Source organism: Rhinoraja longicauda, chromosome 8 (assembly GCF_053455715.1).
Source record: "Rhinoraja longicauda isolate Sanriku21f chromosome 8, sRhiLon1.1, whole genome shotgun sequence".
NCBI classification, from domain to species: domain Eukaryota; kingdom Metazoa; phylum Chordata; class Chondrichthyes; order Rajiformes; family Arhynchobatidae; genus Rhinoraja; species Rhinoraja longicauda.
The window spans coordinates 52,898,500-52,917,878 of record NC_135960.1 but is presented as its reverse complement, the minus strand read 5'-3'; the positions used below and the strand labels follow the sequence as shown (position 1 = coordinate 52,917,878).

The 19,379-nt window shown below is 42.1% G+C and overlaps 1 protein-coding gene across 3 annotated transcripts in view; it reads left to right on the top strand.

The window, feature by feature from the left end:
* The first annotated feature begins 2,271 nt into the window (after positions 1-2,271).
* The window catches only part of LOC144595975 (N-chimaerin), a 72,511-nt gene continuing 55,403 nt past the window's right edge, over positions 2,272-19,379 (top strand). The window contains exons 1-4 of one of the 3 annotated variants that reach the window (XM_078403979.1): positions 2,468-2,753; positions 3,011-3,143; positions 18,804-18,842; positions 19,196-19,332. Coding sequence is in view for 2 of the 3 variants with exons in the window: in XM_078403977.1 (XP_078260103.1) it covers positions 3,119-3,143; positions 18,804-18,842 (64 nt within the window). In the remaining variant the exon portion in view is untranslated. Of the gene's footprint in view, positions 2,754-3,007; positions 3,144-18,803; positions 18,843-19,195; positions 19,333-19,379 lie in introns of all 3 variants that reach the window. The other 2 variants (XM_078403977.1, XM_078403978.1) reach the window with 2 other exon arrangements.

Genomic DNA, 19,379 nt, shown 5'->3' with positions numbered 1-19,379 from the left:
GTTGGGTCTTTATTCTTTGGAGCGTAGAAGGTTGAGAGGGGACTTGATAGAGGTTTTTAAAATTTTGAGAGGGATGGACAGAGTTGACGTGGGTAGGCTTTTCCCTTTGAGAGTGGGGAAGATTCCAACAAGGGGACATAGCTTCAGAATTGAGGGACAAAGGTTTAGGGGTAACATGAGGGGGAACTTCTTTACTCAGAGGGTGGTGGCTGTATGGAATGGGCTTCCGGTGGAAGTGGTGGAGGCTGGCTCGATTTTATTATTTAAGAATAAATTGGATAGGTATATGGATAGGAGGGGTTTAGAGGGTTATGGTCTGAGTGCAGGTAGATGAGACTAGGTCAGGGAGAATGGTCGGCGTGGACTGGTAGGGCCGGACAGGCCTGTTTCCATGCTGTAGTTGTTATATGTTATATGTTATATGTTATCGATATGGTCGACAGTCAGAACCTTTTTCCCAGGGTGGAAATGTCAAAGACTAGTGGCTGTAGCTTTACTTCTCTGTTTCTGTTTTCTACTGCACAACCGCCAACAGCTGGGCTATCTCGTGCAGGTATTAATGTGAGAGGGGCAAAATTGAAAGGAGATCTACAGGGCAATTGTTTTTATAATGAGAACAGTAAGTGCCTGGAACATGCTTACTGGGGTGGTGGGTAAGGCAGATATGATAGTGGTGTTCGAAGGGCTTTTAGTTAGGCACATGGAAATGCAAGCAATATATCTTGTGCAGGTAGATGAAATTAGTTTATTTTGGCACCATGTTCGGCAGATATTGTGGGCCAAATAGCTGTTCCTGTGCTGTACTGTTCTATGTTCTATGAGGTTGGACTGAATATCAAAGTCATTATTGAGTCTCGCCTTCAATATCCACTGCAGATGGAAGATGAGGTGCTATTCCTCAAGTTGATATTTGGTCTCATTATAACAGTGCAGAAAGCCAGAGACAGATTAGTGAATTGGAAGATTAAATTGAGAAGTAACAGGAAGCTTATGATTGCACATATGGACTGAATGGAAGTGAAATGCAAAGTCAGTCTCAATTTGTTTTTTTTCCATTGAAGTGAATCACATTGTGTAAACCGAATGCAATACATTAGATTGAAAGAAGTGCAATTGAATCATTACTTCACCTTGGGAGGATTGTTAGAATAGTGGGATGACAGAGTAAAAAGGATATGTGTTGCATTTGCAATAGTTGTCTGGGAAAGTGCCATAAGAAAATGAATGATTGGTGAAGCTGGAAGAGCACAGCAAGGGGTAGAGAAAGGAATACTACAGGTGTGTGCTGAAGGAAGAACATACTTGTGAAAGGGAAAGTGCTAAAAAGGTTCACCAGATTGATTCCTGGCATCGGAATTTGTTCTATGCGATTAAACAATGAGCACTCTTGAGTTCAGAAGAATGTGTGATAATTTCATTATCAAAGCAATATTCTACAGGGCTTGAAAGAATAGATGCAATGATGATTTTCTTTACTGAGTTGCCTGAAATCGCTGTCTTAAAATAAGAGAGTATTGGCATTTCAGGACAGGGATGACATTTATTCACCTTGATAGGGTGATTCTTTGGAAGTCTCTACCTCAGATGGATGCAGGAGCTCTGCTACAAATATTCAAAAAATATGGAAATAGGTTTCTGAATATTAAGATAATCAAGAGACATTTGGAATTAGTGAGGTAAAAGATAAGTCATAATCTTACAGAAAGGTCCTGACCTGAATTGTCTGTTTATTTCCCTCGATGGATGCTGCCTGACCTGCTGAGGATCTCCAACAATTTTTTTTTATTGCTCAAGATTCCACCATCCGCTGTCCCTTATGTTTCCATGGGACCATAAAGCTTTTGCTTCCTTCTTGTTCTTATGAGCTCGTTGGAAATATCTGCTGCCTCCATTTCTACCTCATTCCAGATTCACCAAAATAATTACTTATGTATTTTATCCCATAGGTAATGGCTTCTCCAAAACTTCCATTGAGTGTCATTCTGCATAAACTCCGTATCATACCCAATTCTACTGACATTGTTTTCTGAACAATTCCACTTGGTTATAACCTCCACCCAACTGATTCTGATCCTTTGGTGATGGTATAGAGCAATGCTAACCTGCTGAGCATTTCCATCGTTTTCCTGTTTTTATTTCTAGCATGACTGTTGGTTTTCTTCCTTTCAAGTATTCCTTCAAGCAGCGTTGGTCATACGCGGGAGGGGGGGGGAGGAGAGACTTATGATTAATGGTGGTAACACAGGCCTTCTCACCTTTATGAACACAACCGACGTAGATCAACTTGTTTGGATTCGTTATCTATCAGTTTTGGATAGAAACGTTATGTAATTGCGATGGAAATGCAATTATGCACCAAGGACATTAAAATGATTCACAAAGCAGAATGTCACCTTGAGAATGGGCTAGAGTAGAAGAGCTCCATATAGCTGAGGGCCATTTGCGTGGATGTCATTGCTTGTCTGCGAAAGTAAAATGCACCGGCAGTTGCTGAAATAGGTGCTCCGGGGGGGAGAGCACCTTCGTCCTTGTGCCCTGGAGCGCGCGGCGCGGCGGTTGGAGGCCAACGCAACGGTCAGGGCGCGGGCTGAGCTGAGCCGCTCGGCTCCCCTGGAGGAGCGGTGCGGAGCGGAGACAGGTCGCCATGGTTACCGCATTGACGGTCTGCACCAGAGGGGGAAGATGGTCATGTGCTGAGGCAAAATGGCGGCATGTTGGACGGAGGATGTAGTCTGAACCCATCGCCAGCACCGGTAATCGATCCTTACAATACACCGTTCCAGCGCGGTTCATGGTGCACACATCCCTTGTATTGTGTCCTTTTTTGAAATCGTATTTTTAAAAAGTTATTCTGCATAAAACCATGATATATATTTTGTCTTATTCACGAGGACCGGCCTCTGATCGGAATAAGATGTTTTGTTTTTCTTTTCAGTTATTTAGCAAGTTAGGAGATGGAGTTTCAGATATGTAATCAATAGCATTTAACTATTTTTCTTGTTTCGAGAAGGAACGATTGGGTATCCTTACGCGCATGAGGCGGGTGTCTGGCATTGGCGTAAATGAGCCGGTGACTGGACGTTGAGGAGCTGCAAAAGGGAGAATCGGATTCCCAGCAATGATGATGGCTATAAGTGTGTTTGGTAAGTTCCACGGACAAACTTGAATACAAAGCCAAACGATATCTCTATTTATTCTTCTCGGATGGAATGTGTTGCAATAGGTCTGCGTAAAGGTCTTTTTTAAAACGGTTTGCAGAAATTACGGAAGGTTATTGTGTTTATTGCTTAAATTTAAGGGCGTGTGCTGCTAAAATATAGTATAACAGTGAAATGAAGAGTTCAATTGTAGAACTTTGCTTGCAACGAACGTTTGTTTTATTTACAATATGCAGATTGCGGTCTGAAAAAAGAGTAATTTAAATATTCAGTAAACAACATTGAAGTGCGTTATGTACATTAATCCAAAACTGCCTTAAACTAGAATTAAAATCTCCATCCAAATATTATTATGAGTTAAAGATAATAGTGTAAGTAATATTTAATGCAACACAAATATTACAACTACACTTATTTTTAATCAGCGATGCTGATTTGGAAAATATTTCTTAACAAAAATGGATTTTTAATTTCTAACACGAAGGGGCTGTGTTGTTTTTAAGGTTGATCAGAATGCTACTGTGATTTGTAAAGCAAAATACAGTTTAATTTGTTTTTATTTCATCTGCTTAACGACAAAGTAATTCATAATAAAAATAAAATACCCATCTACAGTTTGAGTTGATCTAACCTGGAAATTTATCCCTGACCATACTGGCGATTTACATAAAAATATGTTTTGCATTGTCCGTGTAGCTTGAACTTCAAATCTTTTCAATGGTCAGATATTTCATCTCGGAGCAGGCCATATACATTACTGATTCATAAACAAAGCGAGGTTAATTTATTTCAGTATTATAACATTTACAATAACAAGATTTGGCTATTTGTGCTGATGGCATGTCTATAGTTAGAGCATTCTAAAGTAATCCTTTGGTGCTACTTTTCCTGTTAATGTTGTCACTTGTGGTTTAGTTGGTATGAATCTTGCCACTGATTATGGGATTGAAGTCTTACTGCAAAGAAAACAAATGTTTAGACTCACAGTTCAGTGCTGTACTTAGAGACTCCTGCCCTGTCAGGTGTGCCTCTTTTTTGTCAGTTCTCAGATGAAGAGCATGCAGTAACCCAAGCAACAACAGTTTTCAAAACAAAAATCGGATCACTGTTACATTGGATATGTGACGAGACTTCAGATGTACTCCACTGATGATGAAATTACCTTGGGACAATATAACTTCAAGAAATCTACTCAAAATCTTTTTACGCTTTTCAAATACATACATTTTAAAGTGACTTGGTTTCTGCTGGATATCCATGCATTGTAGATATATTTCAGTAATTCTTGACAAATGCGTAGTAAAAATCTTTAATCTTGGGCTATTCCTTCGCCTTTCACATTTTATTTTGTCTCCTTTTCACCTCGAGCCTTCATCCACTAATCTGCCAATCATCCATCTCACCTGTAACACTTGCCACCTCCCTTTTCCAGCTTTCTCCTCTCGACTTCATCAGTCTGATTCTCCCCATAGATGCTGCCTGACCTGCTGAGTTCCTCCAGCTTTTTGCTCAAGATTTCAGCATTCGGTTTCATGTCTCCATATAGGCATAACTGTTTTAATACCAATAATATGACACACAAGATAGTAGTTTATCCTATTTTATGTTATTATTAAGTTGCAGCAAGAAAAATATGAAAGTGTGCCACCAACATGGTGCAGATGGAAAGGGAAGGAAAGTTCTCTTGCTTTATTGAGGGTATCTTAAGTCAGATGTATATTTCCCAAAAGACTGCCCCCTTCATGCCCCCCCTCCCCCTCCTTGTTACATCCCTTATTCTATCCTTTAAACATACACGACAGATCATGGCATATCATGCTTACAAATAGCTTTGCCTCAAAAAGTACTGGATCCTGTTTTCATCTACCAAAACTGGTTAGTTATTCCAGGATCATCCTGAAAGATATGTCTAACCTCTCTCATGTGTTCTTTATGGCAAACTGTCTTTTTAATTCCTTTATCTCCTCTACCATCACCTCCAGCAATACAATGTCATAGTTCATGGACATATTTGTTACTAATATTCCAACCGTCTCATCAGCTGCTAGGCTCCGTTCTCCTGGCTCGCCCAAACCAAACCTCCAGGTTTCATCCCAATTCTTTCCACTAACCACCCAATTTCAATTTTTGACCTCCATGTTAACTGATATTGCTAACAGTTCTTTCCCCATTGTATGCTGAAATCCCCCATTTCCTGAAAAATTACTTGGCGTATTTTATTTGCTGACAAATTACTGCAAAGTTCTAGCCTTTTCTTCCCAGTGTTGTTGAGCACATAGTTCTTTCAAATTTGCTTCAGTTTCTCTTTTCAGATCTCTGTCGGATTTTCTCATTAGGTTTTCACCTTTGCTGCATTACCAGAAGAGGTCTTAGCAAAGCCATTATAGAGATGCACTGCTATTGGTGGAAAGATAATCTACCTCTCTTGCCCATTTTGCCTACTAGTTTTGTGCATTGTTTATTGTGCCATCTTCCTGTGCATTTCCAAAGGCACCCAGTTGGGTCAGGCTTCGCATGCTTCATTTCATTTTTATTTGTCCAAATGTAGACATGGAATCATAGGCAATGGTCTATCTTCTGACATTTGGGTCATTATCTCTGTGCCTCAAGGATCAATTCTTTGCTTCCCCTCACACTTGTTTATCAAACAAACATCTGAACTACATGTTAACAATGCATATCTCTACCTCACCTGCACCTCTATTGAACCCTCCGCTCTCACTAAACTGTAAGACTGTTTGTACGACATACATTGCTGAGTGAGCAAAAACTTTCGTGAGTGAGCAAAAGCAAGATAACATAAGATTAATGCAACACATTCTGTTCTGTGGCCAATACCTCTATCTCTTCCCCACACCCTCCCTGTTATCTTGCTAGAAATAGTTGGTTTGGAACATTGGAGAAAAAAAACTTCTAAAATCTCACACCAGACCACTCATTTCAGCATGCATTGTGTTTGACACCATACCCTACCTCCAGTCTATCTGTTATCTTCAGACTTGCCTATTCCAGCGAACACCTGGCTGGTCTTGCTTTGGATTTTGGATCATTTTTAATTTATTCAGTAGTTTGGCCTCTCATCCAACTTGCAACCCCTTCATCTTGTGTTCGCTAATTTAATTTTAGTTAAAGAATGTCTTGATTTCAAAAAAATTCACAGCTGTTTTCTGGTCTGGTCTTTTCCCCCTCTTCTGTACCTTCAACATTATAACGATTTGAGATACCAGTTAAAACCTATCTTCAAGATAGGAGGGAGAGAGAAAACGGGAAATTATAGACCAGTTAGTCTGACATCAGTGGTGGGGAAGATGCTGGAGTCAATTATAAAAGACGAAATTGCGGAGCATTTGGATCGCAGTAACAGGATCGTTCCGAGTCAGCCTGGATTTACGAAGGGGAAATCGTGCTTGACTAATCTACTGGAATTTTTTGAGGATGTAACTAGGAAAATTGACAGGGGAGAGCCGGTGGATGTGGTGTACCTCGACTTTCAGAAAGCTTTCGACAAGGTCCCACATAGGAGATTGGTGGGCAAAATTAGAGCCAATGGTATTGGAGGTAGGGTACTGACATGGATAGAAAGGTGGTTGACAGACAGAAAGCAAAGAGTGGGGATAAATGGGTCCCTTTCAGAATGGCAGGCACTGACTAGTGGGGTACCGCAAGGCTCGGTGTTGGGACCGCAGCTATTTACAATATACATCAATGACTTGGATGAAGGGATTAAAAGTACCATTAGCAAATTTGCCGAAGATACAAAGCTAGGTGGCAGTGTGAACTGAGGAAGATGCTATGAGGTTGCAGGGTGACTTGGACAGGTTGTGTGAGTGGGCGGATGCATGGCAGATGCAGTTTAATGTAGATAAGTGTGAGGTTATCCACTTTGGTGGTAAGAATAGGAAGGCAGATTATTATCTGAATGGTGTCAAGTTAGGAAAAGGGGACATACAACGTGATCTGGGTGTCTTAGTGCATCAGTCACTGAAAGGAAGCATGCAGGTACAGCAGGCAGTGAAGAAAGCCAATGGAATGTTGGCCTTCATAACAAGAGGAGTTGAGTATAGGAGCAAAGAGGTCCTTCTGCAGTTGTACGGGGCCCTAGTGAGACCTGGAGTACTGTGTGCAGTTTTGGTCTCCAAATTTGAGGAAGGATATTCTTGCTATTGAGGGCGTGCAGCGTAGGTTTACTAGGTTAATTCCCAGAATGGCGGGACTGTCATATGTTGAAAGACTGGAGCGGCTAGGCTTGTATACACTGGAATTTAGAAGGATGAGAGGGGATCTTATCGAAACGTATAAAATTATTAAGGGGTTGGACACGTTAGAGGCAGGAAACATGTTCCCAATGTTGGGGGAGTCCAGAACCAGGGGCCACAGTTTAATAATAAGGGGTAGGCCATTTAGAACAGAGATGAGGAAAAACTTTTTTAGTCAGAGAGTTGTGAATCTGTGGAATTCTCTGCCTCAGAGGGCAGTGGAGGCCAATTCTCTGACTACATTCAAGAGAGAGCTAGATAGAGCTCTTAAGGATAGTGGAGTCAGGGGGTATGGGGAGAAGGCAGGAACGGGGTACTGATTGAGAATGATCAGCCATGATCACATTGAATGGCGGTGCTGGCTCGAAGGGCCGAATGGCCTTCTCCTGCACCTATTTTCTATTTCTATTATTTAGGACCAAGCTTATGATCACCATCTAGCGTGGCTTGGAGTGAAACTTTAATTGATATACTGCTGCAAATAATGTGTTTGCCCTCCACCTTCACCCAGTAGGGTACAAAGTAAGAAGTGGATGCAATTGCAAAACCAAATACCAAATACCAAAAGAGGTAAGGAGCCAGCGCTGCCGTTGCAGCTGCGGCTTGCCAGCAGTCCGTCTATCTTTTGTGTTTTTTGTTGTTTTTGTATGAATTGTAGTTTTTTTAATATGGTGTAGTGTTTGTATGTTATGTTTGGGGAGGGGGGGGAAGGGAACGGGAACTGTAAAATTCTCTCTCCCGAACGGAGACGCGACCTTTGTTTCTGTGTCGTGTCTCCGTTCCCGTTGCGGCCTACCACCGGCCATGTACCTGGGACCACCTGGGGCTCTGGTTAGCAGAGCCCGCGGCCCGGACTCACCACCTGCGGCGCTGGCTGCCTGCGGATGCTGCGGGAGCGGCTGCGATCCGTCTCCGTAGGCTCCGGCGCGGGCCGCGTGGATGTCGGAAGCCCGCAGGCCCCTGGGTGGGGGCCGACATCGGGAGCACCGGCAGCGGCAAAGGCAGCGTGTTCGCCCGCCCCGAATCGCGGGGCTTGGGTCGGCCCACCGCGGACCTTTCACCGTCCGGCGCGGCTTGAAATAGGCCGTGGACCTTTCACCGTCCAGCGGGGGCTTCAATATCGGGAACCCCGACCGCCCCGACGTGGCAACTCCAACAGCCTGACCGCGGGAGAAGACGGCAGGGAAGAGAAAAATACATTTTTGGCCTTCCATCACAGTGAGAAGGGACTGGAGGAGACTCACTGTGATGGATGTTTCTTTTTGTTTGGTGTTAGTTGTGATTGTATGTGTTATTGCATTTTTATTGATTATTCTTATTGGTCTTATTGTTTAACTGCGGGTAATGTTTCATTTCACTACACATTTATGTGTGTGTGACAAATAAACGACTATTGACTATTGACTTTTTAATCTATGTTTATAGTTAGGATGGTGTGAGAAGGTGTGTAAAAATAAATCTCTAGTTGAAATGCATGAAACAATAGTTTGAGAAATTTTACATTACGTAATTATTTTCGCATGAAGGATGCAATAGAAACACAAGTTGTTATTTTGCAATTCCTGGCCTATCCTGACCAATTGTTCGACTCGGTGGACTGCAGTTGGTGAAATTGCTCTCTAGCTTCTATGCCCAAAAGGATGCTTTTGAGCTAGTGTTTTGATTTGTTTATGAAGCTGCACCTTCTGCAGACAGCAATTCCTGTTATGCTCTCTAGAGTTAAGGATATGAATTTTAAGATGGGCATTGGGTATGAGTTATAATAAAGACAAGTGGTGAAATGTGGCTGATGAAAGCACAGCCCGCTGGCATCAAGGAAGCAAACACGAAGTATGCTATTTTAGATTTTATATTGTTAATTAATCCCTTAGAAAACAAACCCCTGGGAAAGAGTGGTCATAGCCTGATAGAATTTCAAATTCAGTTTGAGAATGAGAAACTCGTATCTTAATAAAGGTAATTACATCGGTATGAGTTCAGAGTTTGCTTAAGCGGAGAGGAAAAATAGATTAAATTCGTGGATCTGCAGTGGCAATCATTCAGAGATATTTCATAAACTTTATTTAAGTGTTATTTCAAAGGGGTGGGGCTCTAGGAATATGATGCACCATGTGTGGCCACCTAAGAATGTTAAATTGAAAGAATACATTGCAATGAAGATTTTCAGTATGCCAATGAATTTTGGAAATTTTTAGAAAGCTGCAAAGAATAACAAATTATACGAGCAAACTAAATGTTGTAAAAACAGATAGTAAGAGATTCTGTGTAGGGAGGAACTGCAGATGCTGGTTTAAACTGAAGACACAGACACCCAAAAGGCTGGAGAAACTCAGTGGATCAGGCAGCATCACTGGAGAAAAGGAATAGGTGATGTTTCAGGTTGAGACCCTTCTTCAGACTGAGAGTCAGGGGAAAGGGGAGTTTCTGATGCACAAAAGGAAGATAATTGCTAAATTAAACACTGGTCCTTTAGAGGATGAGACTGGGGAAATAATATTGGGAAATAGAGGAAAGATATAGATTCTGCATTATTTTTAGGTTAGCCATCACAGTGGAAGATAATAAAAATATCCCAATGTTAGCACATAATTAAGGGATATAGGATGGTAGGAATTTAAAACAATCTTCTGGACAAAAAAAAATAGGTTAACTAGTGGAGGATGGCTTGTATCCTAGGGTGTCAAAGAAATGCCTACAGAGAGAGTAGATGCATTCAATGTGATTTTCAAACTTCCCTATATTCTGGAGAAGCTTCAGGGGATTGGAGCACAAATATAACATTACTGTTCAAGAAAGGAGGGACACAGAAAGTAGGGAACTATACACCAGTTAGCATAACTGCATCCCTCTGGAAATAAAGGTCAGTCAGTAAAGGTCGGAGAGCAGGAGCAAGGACGACTGTTGGCTGGAAGCAAGTAAGTGATAATTTGCAGGTAAAAAGTCAGTTTAAAAAGAGCGCCAAAGGGACGCTAGCAGTCAGTCAGTAAAGGTCGGAGAGCATGAGCAAGGACGACCGTTGGCTGAAAGTAAGTAAGTGATAATTGCAGGTAAAAAGACAGTTTAAAAAGAGCGCCAAAGGGACGCTAGCAGTCAAGTTAGTAAAGGTCAGAGAGCAGGAGCAAGGACAACCGTTGGCTGGAAGCAAGTAAGTGATAATTTGCAGGTAAAAAGCCAGTTTAAAAAGAGCGCCAAAGGGACGCTAGCAGTCAGTCAGTAAAGCGCATACCTCCAAGCTCGTCAGGAAGGCAGGACAGATGTGAGTACGTGGATTGGCTAATCAATTAAATTAGAAGTTTGGAAAATTGGCCAATTAGGTAATTTAGTGGTTGATATAAACAAGGCTTGCACAAGGGGTGCAGCCCTGTTGAGGGAAGTGCCCTGTGAGAAAAGTGCGATTCTTTGACTGCGAGTCTTTGGCGCGGAGGTTACACTTGTTTTTGAGCCTGATTTGTTTTTTGACACTAAAGTAATGGCAGGCAAGTTGGTGCAGTGTGTTTCCTGCAGGATGTGGGAAGGTAGGGACACCGCTGGATCTTCTGGGAGCTACACCTGCAAGAACTGTGTCCAGGTGCAGCTCCTGAATGAGCATGTGGTGGTGTTGGAAAAGCAGCTGGATGACCTCGGGGCCATCCGGGAATGCGAGAGTTTCCTGGACAGGACCTGCTGTGAGGCTGTCACGCCAAGGGTCCAGGTTCAGCGAAGGTGGGAGACCATTTCAAAGGGGAGTGAATGTGGACTACAGGAGACCCCGGTGGCTATGCCTATTAAAAACAGGTACACCCTCTTGGGAGCTATCGGGGCAGAAGACGCTTCCTGTTCGAGCGGCGGACAGGTTGGTGGCTCTAATCCAGGCAAGGAGACTCGACCGGGGAGACCGAAGTCAGGAAGAGCCATAGTAGTGGGTGACTCCATTGTCCGAGGTACAGACAGTAGATTCTGTGGCGGCAGGCGGGACTTGAGGATGGTCTGTTGCCTCCCTGGTGCCAGGGTTCAAGACGTCACGGACCCGCTTCAGAACATCCTAGCGAGGGAAGGCGATCAACCGGAAGTAGTTGTGCACGTGGGCACGAACGATGTCGGGAGGAAGAGGAAGGAGATATTGCAACGTGAGTTTAGAGAGTTAGGAAGAAGACTGAGAAGTAGGACGTCGAGGATGGTTATCTCTGGACTGTTACCTGTACCTCGTGCTGGTGAGGGCAGGAACAGAGAGATCGGGGATATGAATGTATGGCTGAGGGGCTGGTGCAGGAGCAGGGATTTAGATTTCTAGACCACTGGGATCTCTTCTGGAGTAGGGGTGACCTGTACAAAAGGGACAGGTTGCACCTTAACAGCAGGGGGACCAACATTCTGGCAGGCAGGTTTGCTAGTGCTACACGTGTGGGTTTAAACTAAGTAGTGGGGGGAGGGGTTGACAAATTGGGAATATGTAGATGGAGTTAAAGGGGAAGCGAATACAGGAGAAATCGCAAAGGACTCTCGAATAAATGGGAAGGGAAGTTCTAGATGGGATAAGAGAGTAAGATCAGAGCCAATTGTGACCGGTATGAGAGGGGAGGTGAATACCGAAGTTAAAGTGTTGTATTTAAATGCGCGAAGTATGAAAAATAAAGTGGATGAGCTTGAGGCTCAGTTAGACATTGGCAAGTATGATGTTGTGGGAATCACAGAGACATGGCTACAAGAGGACCAGGGCTGGGAACTGAATTTTCAGGGGTACACTACATATAGAAAAGACAGACAGGTGGTCGCTCTGTTGGTAAGGAATGATATTCACTCCCTTGCAAGGGGTGACATAGAATCAGGGGATGTAGAATCAGTATGGATAGAAATGAGGAATTGTAAGGGTAAAAAGACCGTAATGGGAGTTATCTACAGGTCCCCAAACAGTAGCCTCGACATAGGGTGCAAGTTGAATCGAGAGCTAAAATTGGCATGTCGCAAATGTAATGCTACGGTGGTTATGGGAGATTTCAACATGCAAGTAGACTGGGAAAATCAGGTTGGTAATGGACCCCAGGAAAGAGAGTTTGTGGAGTGCCTCCAAGATGGATTCTTAGAACAGCTTGTACTGGAGACTACCAACGAGAAGGCAATTCTGGACTTAATGTTGTGTAATGAACCTGATCTGATAAGGGGACTCGAGGTAAAAGAGCCATTAGGAGGCAGTGATCACATTATGATAAGTTTTACTCTACAAATTGAGAGGGAGAAGGGAAAATCGGAAGTCAGTATTACAGTATAGCAAGGGGGATTACAGAAGCATGAGGCAGGAGCTGGCCAGAATTGCCTGGAAGGAGGCCCTAGCAGGGAAGACGGTGGAACAGCAATGGCAGGTATTCCTGGGAATAATGCAGATGTTGCAGGATCAATTTATCCCAAAGAAGAGGAAAGATTCTAAGGGGAGTAAGAGGCACCCGTGGCTGACAAGGGAAGTCAAGGACAGCATAAAAATAAAAGAAGAGTGGGAAGCCAGAGGATTGGGACTCTTTTAAAGAGCAACAGAAGATAACTAAAAAGGCAATATGGGGAGAAAATATGAGGTACAAGGGTAAGCTAGCCAATAATATAAAGAAGGATAGTAAAAGCTTTTTTCGCTATGTGAATAGGAAAAAAATAGTCAAGGCAAATGTGGGTCCCTTGAAGACAGAAGCAGGGGAATTTATTATGGGGAACAAGGAAATGGCAGACGAGTTGAACTGGTACTTTGGATCTGTCTTCACTAAGGAAGATACAAACAATCTCCCAGATGTTCTAGTGGCAGAGATCCTAGGGTGACGGAAGAACTGAAGGAAATCCTCCACATTAGGCAGGAAATGGTGTTGGGTAGACTGATGGGACTGAAGGCTGATAAATCCCCAGGGCCTGATGGTCTGCATCCCAGGGTACTAAAGGAGGTGGCTCTAGAAATTGTGGACGCATTGGCGATCATTTTTCCAATGTTCTATAGATTCAGGATCAGTTTCTGTGGATTGGAGGGTAGCTAATGTTATCCCACTTTTTAAGAAAGGAGGGAGAGAGAAAACAGGAAATTATAGACCAGTTAGTCTGACATCAGTGGTGGGGAAGATGCTGGAGTCAATTATAAAAGACGAAATTGCGGAGCATTTGGATAGCAGTAACAGGATCGTTCCGAGTCAGCATGGATTTACGAAGGGGAAGTCATGCTTGACTAATCTTCTGGTATTTTTTGAGGATGTAACTAGGAAAATTGACTGGGGAGAGCCGGTGGATGTGGTAAACCTCGACTTCCAGAAAGCCTTTGACAAGGTTCCACATAGGAGATTAGTGGGCAAAATTAGAGCACATGGTATTGGAGGTAGGGTACTGACATGGATAGAAAATTGATTGACAGACAGAAAGCAAAAAGTGGGGATAAATGGGTCCCTTTCAGAATGGCAGGCAGTGACTAGTGAGGTACTGCAAGGCTCAGTGCTGGGACCGCAGCTATTTACAATATACATTAATAACTTGGATGAAGGGATTAAAAGTACCATTAGCAAATTTGCAGATGATACAAAGCTGGGTGGTAGTGTGAACTGTGAGGAAGATGCTATGAGGTTGCAGGGTGACTTGGACGGGTTGTGTGAGTGGGCGGATGCATGGCAGATGCAGTTTAATGTGGATAAGAGGTTATCCACTTTGGTGGTAAGAATAGGAAGGCAGATTATTATCTGAATGGTGTCAAGTTAGGAAAAGGGGACGTACAAAGAGATCTGGGTGTCCTAGTGCATCAGTCACCGAAAGGAAGCATGCAGGTACAGCAGGCAGTGAAGAAAGCCAATGGAATGTTGGTCTTCATAACAAGAGGAGTTGAGTGTAGGAGCAAAGAGGTCCTTCTGCAGTTGTACAGGGCCCTAGTGAGACTGCACCTGGAGTACTGTGTGCAGTTTTGGTCTCCAAATTTGAGGAAGGATATTCTTGCTGTTGAGGGCGTGCAGCTTAGGTTTACTAGGTTAATTCCAGGAATGGCGGGACTGTCGTATGTTGAAAGACTGGAGCGATTAGGCTTGTATACACTGGAATTTAGAAGGATGAGAGGGGATCGTATCGAAACATATAAGATTATTAAGGGGTTGAACACGTTAGAGGCAGGAAACAATGTCCCAATGTTGGGGGAGTCCAGAACCAGGGGCCACAGTTTAAGAATAAGGGTAGGCCATTTAGAACGGAGATGAGGAAAAACGTTTTTAGTCAGAGAGTTGTAAATCTGTGGAATTCTCTGCCTCAGAAGGCAGTGGAGGCCAATTCTCTGAATGCATTCAAGAGAGAGCTAGATAGAGCTCTTTAGGATAGCAGAGTCAGAGGGTATGGGGAGAAGGCAGGAACGGGGTACTGTTTGAGAATGATCAGCCATGATCACATTGAATGGTGGTGCTGGCTTGAAGGGCCGAATGGCCTCCTCCTGCACCTATTGTCTATTAAAATTCCAAATGTGTGGAAACCCTTAATTAATGATGGCAGTTTAAACTTTTCTGAAATCATTCACAAGTTTTACTTGTACATCTTATGTGATTTAAAAAAAACTATTCATCTATTTCACTATTTAAGTTCTATTTGAGTTCATTAAATTTATAAAACTGACATTTCTTTATTTTTTCCTACGGCCTGCAAAAATGTGCCAAATATATAATGTGCCCCTCGTGCTGAAAGTTTGGAGACCCCTGGCTTAGAAAATGTGGTTAGCTAGTCCAGATGAAGTTCTGCATACAAGGTGCAGCGCAAGAGTGGACAGAGCCCTGATAAAATTCTGATCAAATGTTTTTGGATTTCTGATGAATGGTAATTGACCCGACATTTTACAGAATTACTATCCATAGATCAGTTTAGTTTACTTTATTGTCATGTGTACCGAGGTACAGTGTTGTGTGCTATCCAGTCAGTGGAAAGACAATACATGATTACAATCTAGCCATTTACAGTGTATAAATACATATTAAGGGAATAACGTTTAGTGCAAGGTAAAGCCAGAAAATACAGATCAAGGATTGTACAAGGATCACCAATGAGGTAGACAATAGTTCAGGACTGCTCTCTGTTTGTGGTCAGATGATTCAGTTGCCTGATAACAGCTGGGAAGAAACTATACCTGAATCTGGAGGTGTGCGTTTTCACACTACTATACCTTTTGCCTAATGGGTGAGGGAAGGTCAGGGTGCGACTCGTCCTTGATTATGCTGCTGGCCTTGCCGAGGCAACGTGAGGTATAAATGGAGTCAATGGCAGGGAGGTTGGTTTGTGTGATGGTCTGGGCTGCGTCCACAATTTGCTGCAATTTCTTGCGGGCTTGGATGGAGCTGTTCCCAAACCAAGATGTGATCCTGATAAAATGCTTTCTCTGGTGCATATGTAGAAGTTGGTGAGAGTTGTAGGGGACATGCTGAACTTGGCCAAACAGAGACTGTTGATCTGGGAACCTCACCCCGATTACTGACAATTTAAAAAAACAATTATGTTCACACTTTCAAAGCACAACATCTCAGTCACATTTTAATTCCCTTCCCTTTTATATCACTGCTATTGGCATTCTGGAACTGGGTCAGAAAACCCATTAAAAAGACAAGACATCAATGAGTGTATTTTATTCCTTTAATAATAAATGGTTATTCCTGAACGTGGAGGAGATTTTACAATACCATCTGATGGAAAACAGCTTAAAATTTAAGGGTTTCTTTCCCCTCCCTCCCCCTTCCCCAGTAAGTATGCACCCGGGGGTTTTCTCTTGTTGTGCATCTGAAAGGATGTGGTAAATATTGTTTTTCGGTCCCATCGCGTTTACATCGACTGGTCATATTCTGGATGTTGTGGCTTGCATTGATAATCCAGCGGCCTTGATCCCCTTTGGCTGTCTTATTCGCCATTCAGATTGGAGCCTTGAGATTATGAATAATGGAAATATTTTGCCTTCCTATGGAGTCTTTAACTTGCCATCAAGAACTCTCGACACTTTTTTGTGAATCCTGTGGCAGATCATTTTACTAGCTTTTATTTATGAAATACGCAGTGGAACCAGAGCAAAATGAAAAGGGAATAGGAATATTTTCTTTTTTGCTTAGTTGCAGTAACAATGTTGGATTCACACCTATAGATATGTGCTCAGAGGCTTCCTTGGATTTTTTTTTTAGGCATTGGTTGGAGAACAATCTTTTTGACTGAAGTATTGCAGTATGATGCAAAGTCATCATCGGATTGCTAATTCAATTCCAAGTTGAAGGAACAAGGTTCTACAAAAGTAGTTTTTCATGATTAAAACAAGGTCTCAAATCTTTCACGATCATATTATACACCATTGTTACGTCTTTTTATGTAGCATCTTTAAGATTAACATTTTTGCTGCTTCGAAGAAATCATCGCTAAAATGGGGATATTAATATATTTGGTTTTAAAGGTACTTTTACTTAAAAGTTGAAGAGTGTTAGTTCTGAGGGGCTCCAGCAGTTGAGGCTGTGGTGTTGATAACAGAAATGGTAGGAGGTTGCTGTAAACAAGAGGATGGAAAATTTAACGTTGAAGCATTGGTGGACTGGGGCCAACAAGACATGGATTGTAGCTTCCTGCTGTATACTGTTTGCTCTGATTCATCTACCTTGGTCCCCTCCCATTTACATACTGCTTTTCAGTTGTGATCTTCAAAATTCAAATACCCTGCAATGATACCCACAGCCATCTCTATAGTCCATTCTACTATCTATTTCTCATAATTGGACTGTAAGCTGCCCAAGCGAAATATGAGGTGCTAGACACAATAGATGAGGTTGGAGGAGGTGCAGGTGAACCTCTGCCTCACCCGGAAAGACTGTTTGGGTCCTTGGATGGAGTCGAGGGGGGAGGTGATGGGACAGGTGTTGCACCTCCTGCGGTTGCAGGGGAAAGTGCCTGGGGAGGATACAATAGATGATATTTTGCTTGGGCAGTTTACAGCCCAGCGGTATGAACATTGACTTCTCTAACTTTAGATAGCTCCTCTGTCCCTCCCTTCCCTTCCCCTTCCCAGTTCTCCCACTGCCTTCCTGTCTCCACCTATATCCTTTCTTTGTCCAGCCCCCCCTGACATCAGTCTGAAGAAGGGTCTCGACCTTCTCTCCAGAGATGCTGCCTGATCCGCTGAGTTACTCCAGCATTTTGTGATACACAGAAGGTGGTGGTTATCGAGAATGAGCTGTCATTGGGGGTAATGGAGGCAAATAAAATGAAAAGACATTTGGACAGATGCTGGATAGCAGGATAAGGTGTAGCAGGATAACGCAGACAAATGAGATTAACATAGATGAGCATAATGGTCAGCGTTGATGAAGTGGGCTGGAGGAGCCTGTTTCTGTGCTGTATGATTCTGATTCTTCCATGCCATGCCATCTCAATAAAAACTCTTGCAGTTTTGATTCACGAGCATGCCTGATTTTAATCACTTTTCCATTACCTTCAAGTCTCCAACTGCTTTGGCATCAAATACTTGGAATCATCTCCTTAAACCTTTCCATGCTTACCTCCCCCTCTTTGTAGCCCTTTCATCCTAAATGAGATCTGTTTAATCTAATAATCTAACAATCCAATAATCTAATGATACAAGGAGCTCCAGAATTTAAAGAATTCTTTTGGTGCATTCAAGAATGGGCACAATTTAATATTAATGTCATTTTAAAAAAAGTTGTTGGAGCAATTTCTTACTTCCTAATATCTAGCTGGTAATATTCCTAGTGGTCCATATTTTATACTTTTTATCACTCTGTCAATGTTTGTCTCCCTAAAAATGCTATCTGATTTACTGTGTTTCTCCAGCATTTTGCCTTTACTTCAGGTTTCAACATCTGCAGTTTTTTTTTTCATATTTAAGTTGATGTTGTTCATAAAGCAACTGTGTCATGCATTTAATAATATTTGATAGATTTTATCTACAAGATTAAATTTTTGGAGTGAGTAATTGAAACCATTCAGCTTTGCCTTTGTCCTGTGCTTCCGTTATTTCACAATTACTGCATGCAAAAGATCAGTCTCTGAAATAGGTAGGTTAGCAATCTGTAATATTGTGAAGGAGGTTATTTCAAGAATCACCAGCTGCCTACCACTGGTCAAGATTTGTATCCCTACTCGATTTGGTTAAGAATTGTAAGATAGATGTTGCTTGTGTTCAAATTTTGGGTCAAATATGAGCTAGTAACATTGCATTACTGCTTGTGTTTTTTGTAACATGTAACAAGTGAATGACCAACTTCCTGAAACATGAGTCGTTTGAAATTTAAAAATACCATTCAAAATCTCTCTTCTCTGTCACTAATTCAACTTCTGGATTCAAAATTAGGAATTATCCCATAGGAACATTTGTCAATACTACTTGTTCATGAAATTTAATTTACTTTCTGGTAATTTGTCTTCAACTTTGTTTTGTACACAGAAAATGATGAATATAAGCCTCCAGTTTGGAAATCTTACTGTAAGTACAAACTCATTTTGATAAAAATTCAAATTGGAGATTTAAAGTGGACTTGAATTATTACAAAAGCAAGTTCCTACAAAACCTCTAGTTTTTTGACATCCTTTCTGAAATCCCTAAATAAGTAGCTAAATTTTGAGATTACCAGGTAGCTCATAAACAAGCATTCTTTTGATATTGTGCAACTGTGTTTCAGGAAGAATATAGTTTTGGTTATTATCTTATGCTGTTATATTAAAGTGAAGAGAAATTTGCTAAGTTGAAGTCTCTGATTGAAGTACTGTATTGTAGAAGAATCTATTAATTTCCTCATGAATGAAGTGTCTTACAGTACTTTCAATAATTGTATATAGATTATCTGAAGACTTCTGAAATGATAAAGTCTTGGTAGCCCAATAGCTGTAGTGGTACAACACTCGACTTCCAACCAGAAGGTCACGAGTTCAAGTCACAGAGCTGCCTCTCACTGGAACTCACTTGCCTCAGTTGGGTGAGTTCTATGATTTATCAGCTGAGTCTTAAGTGAAGTGCCACAAA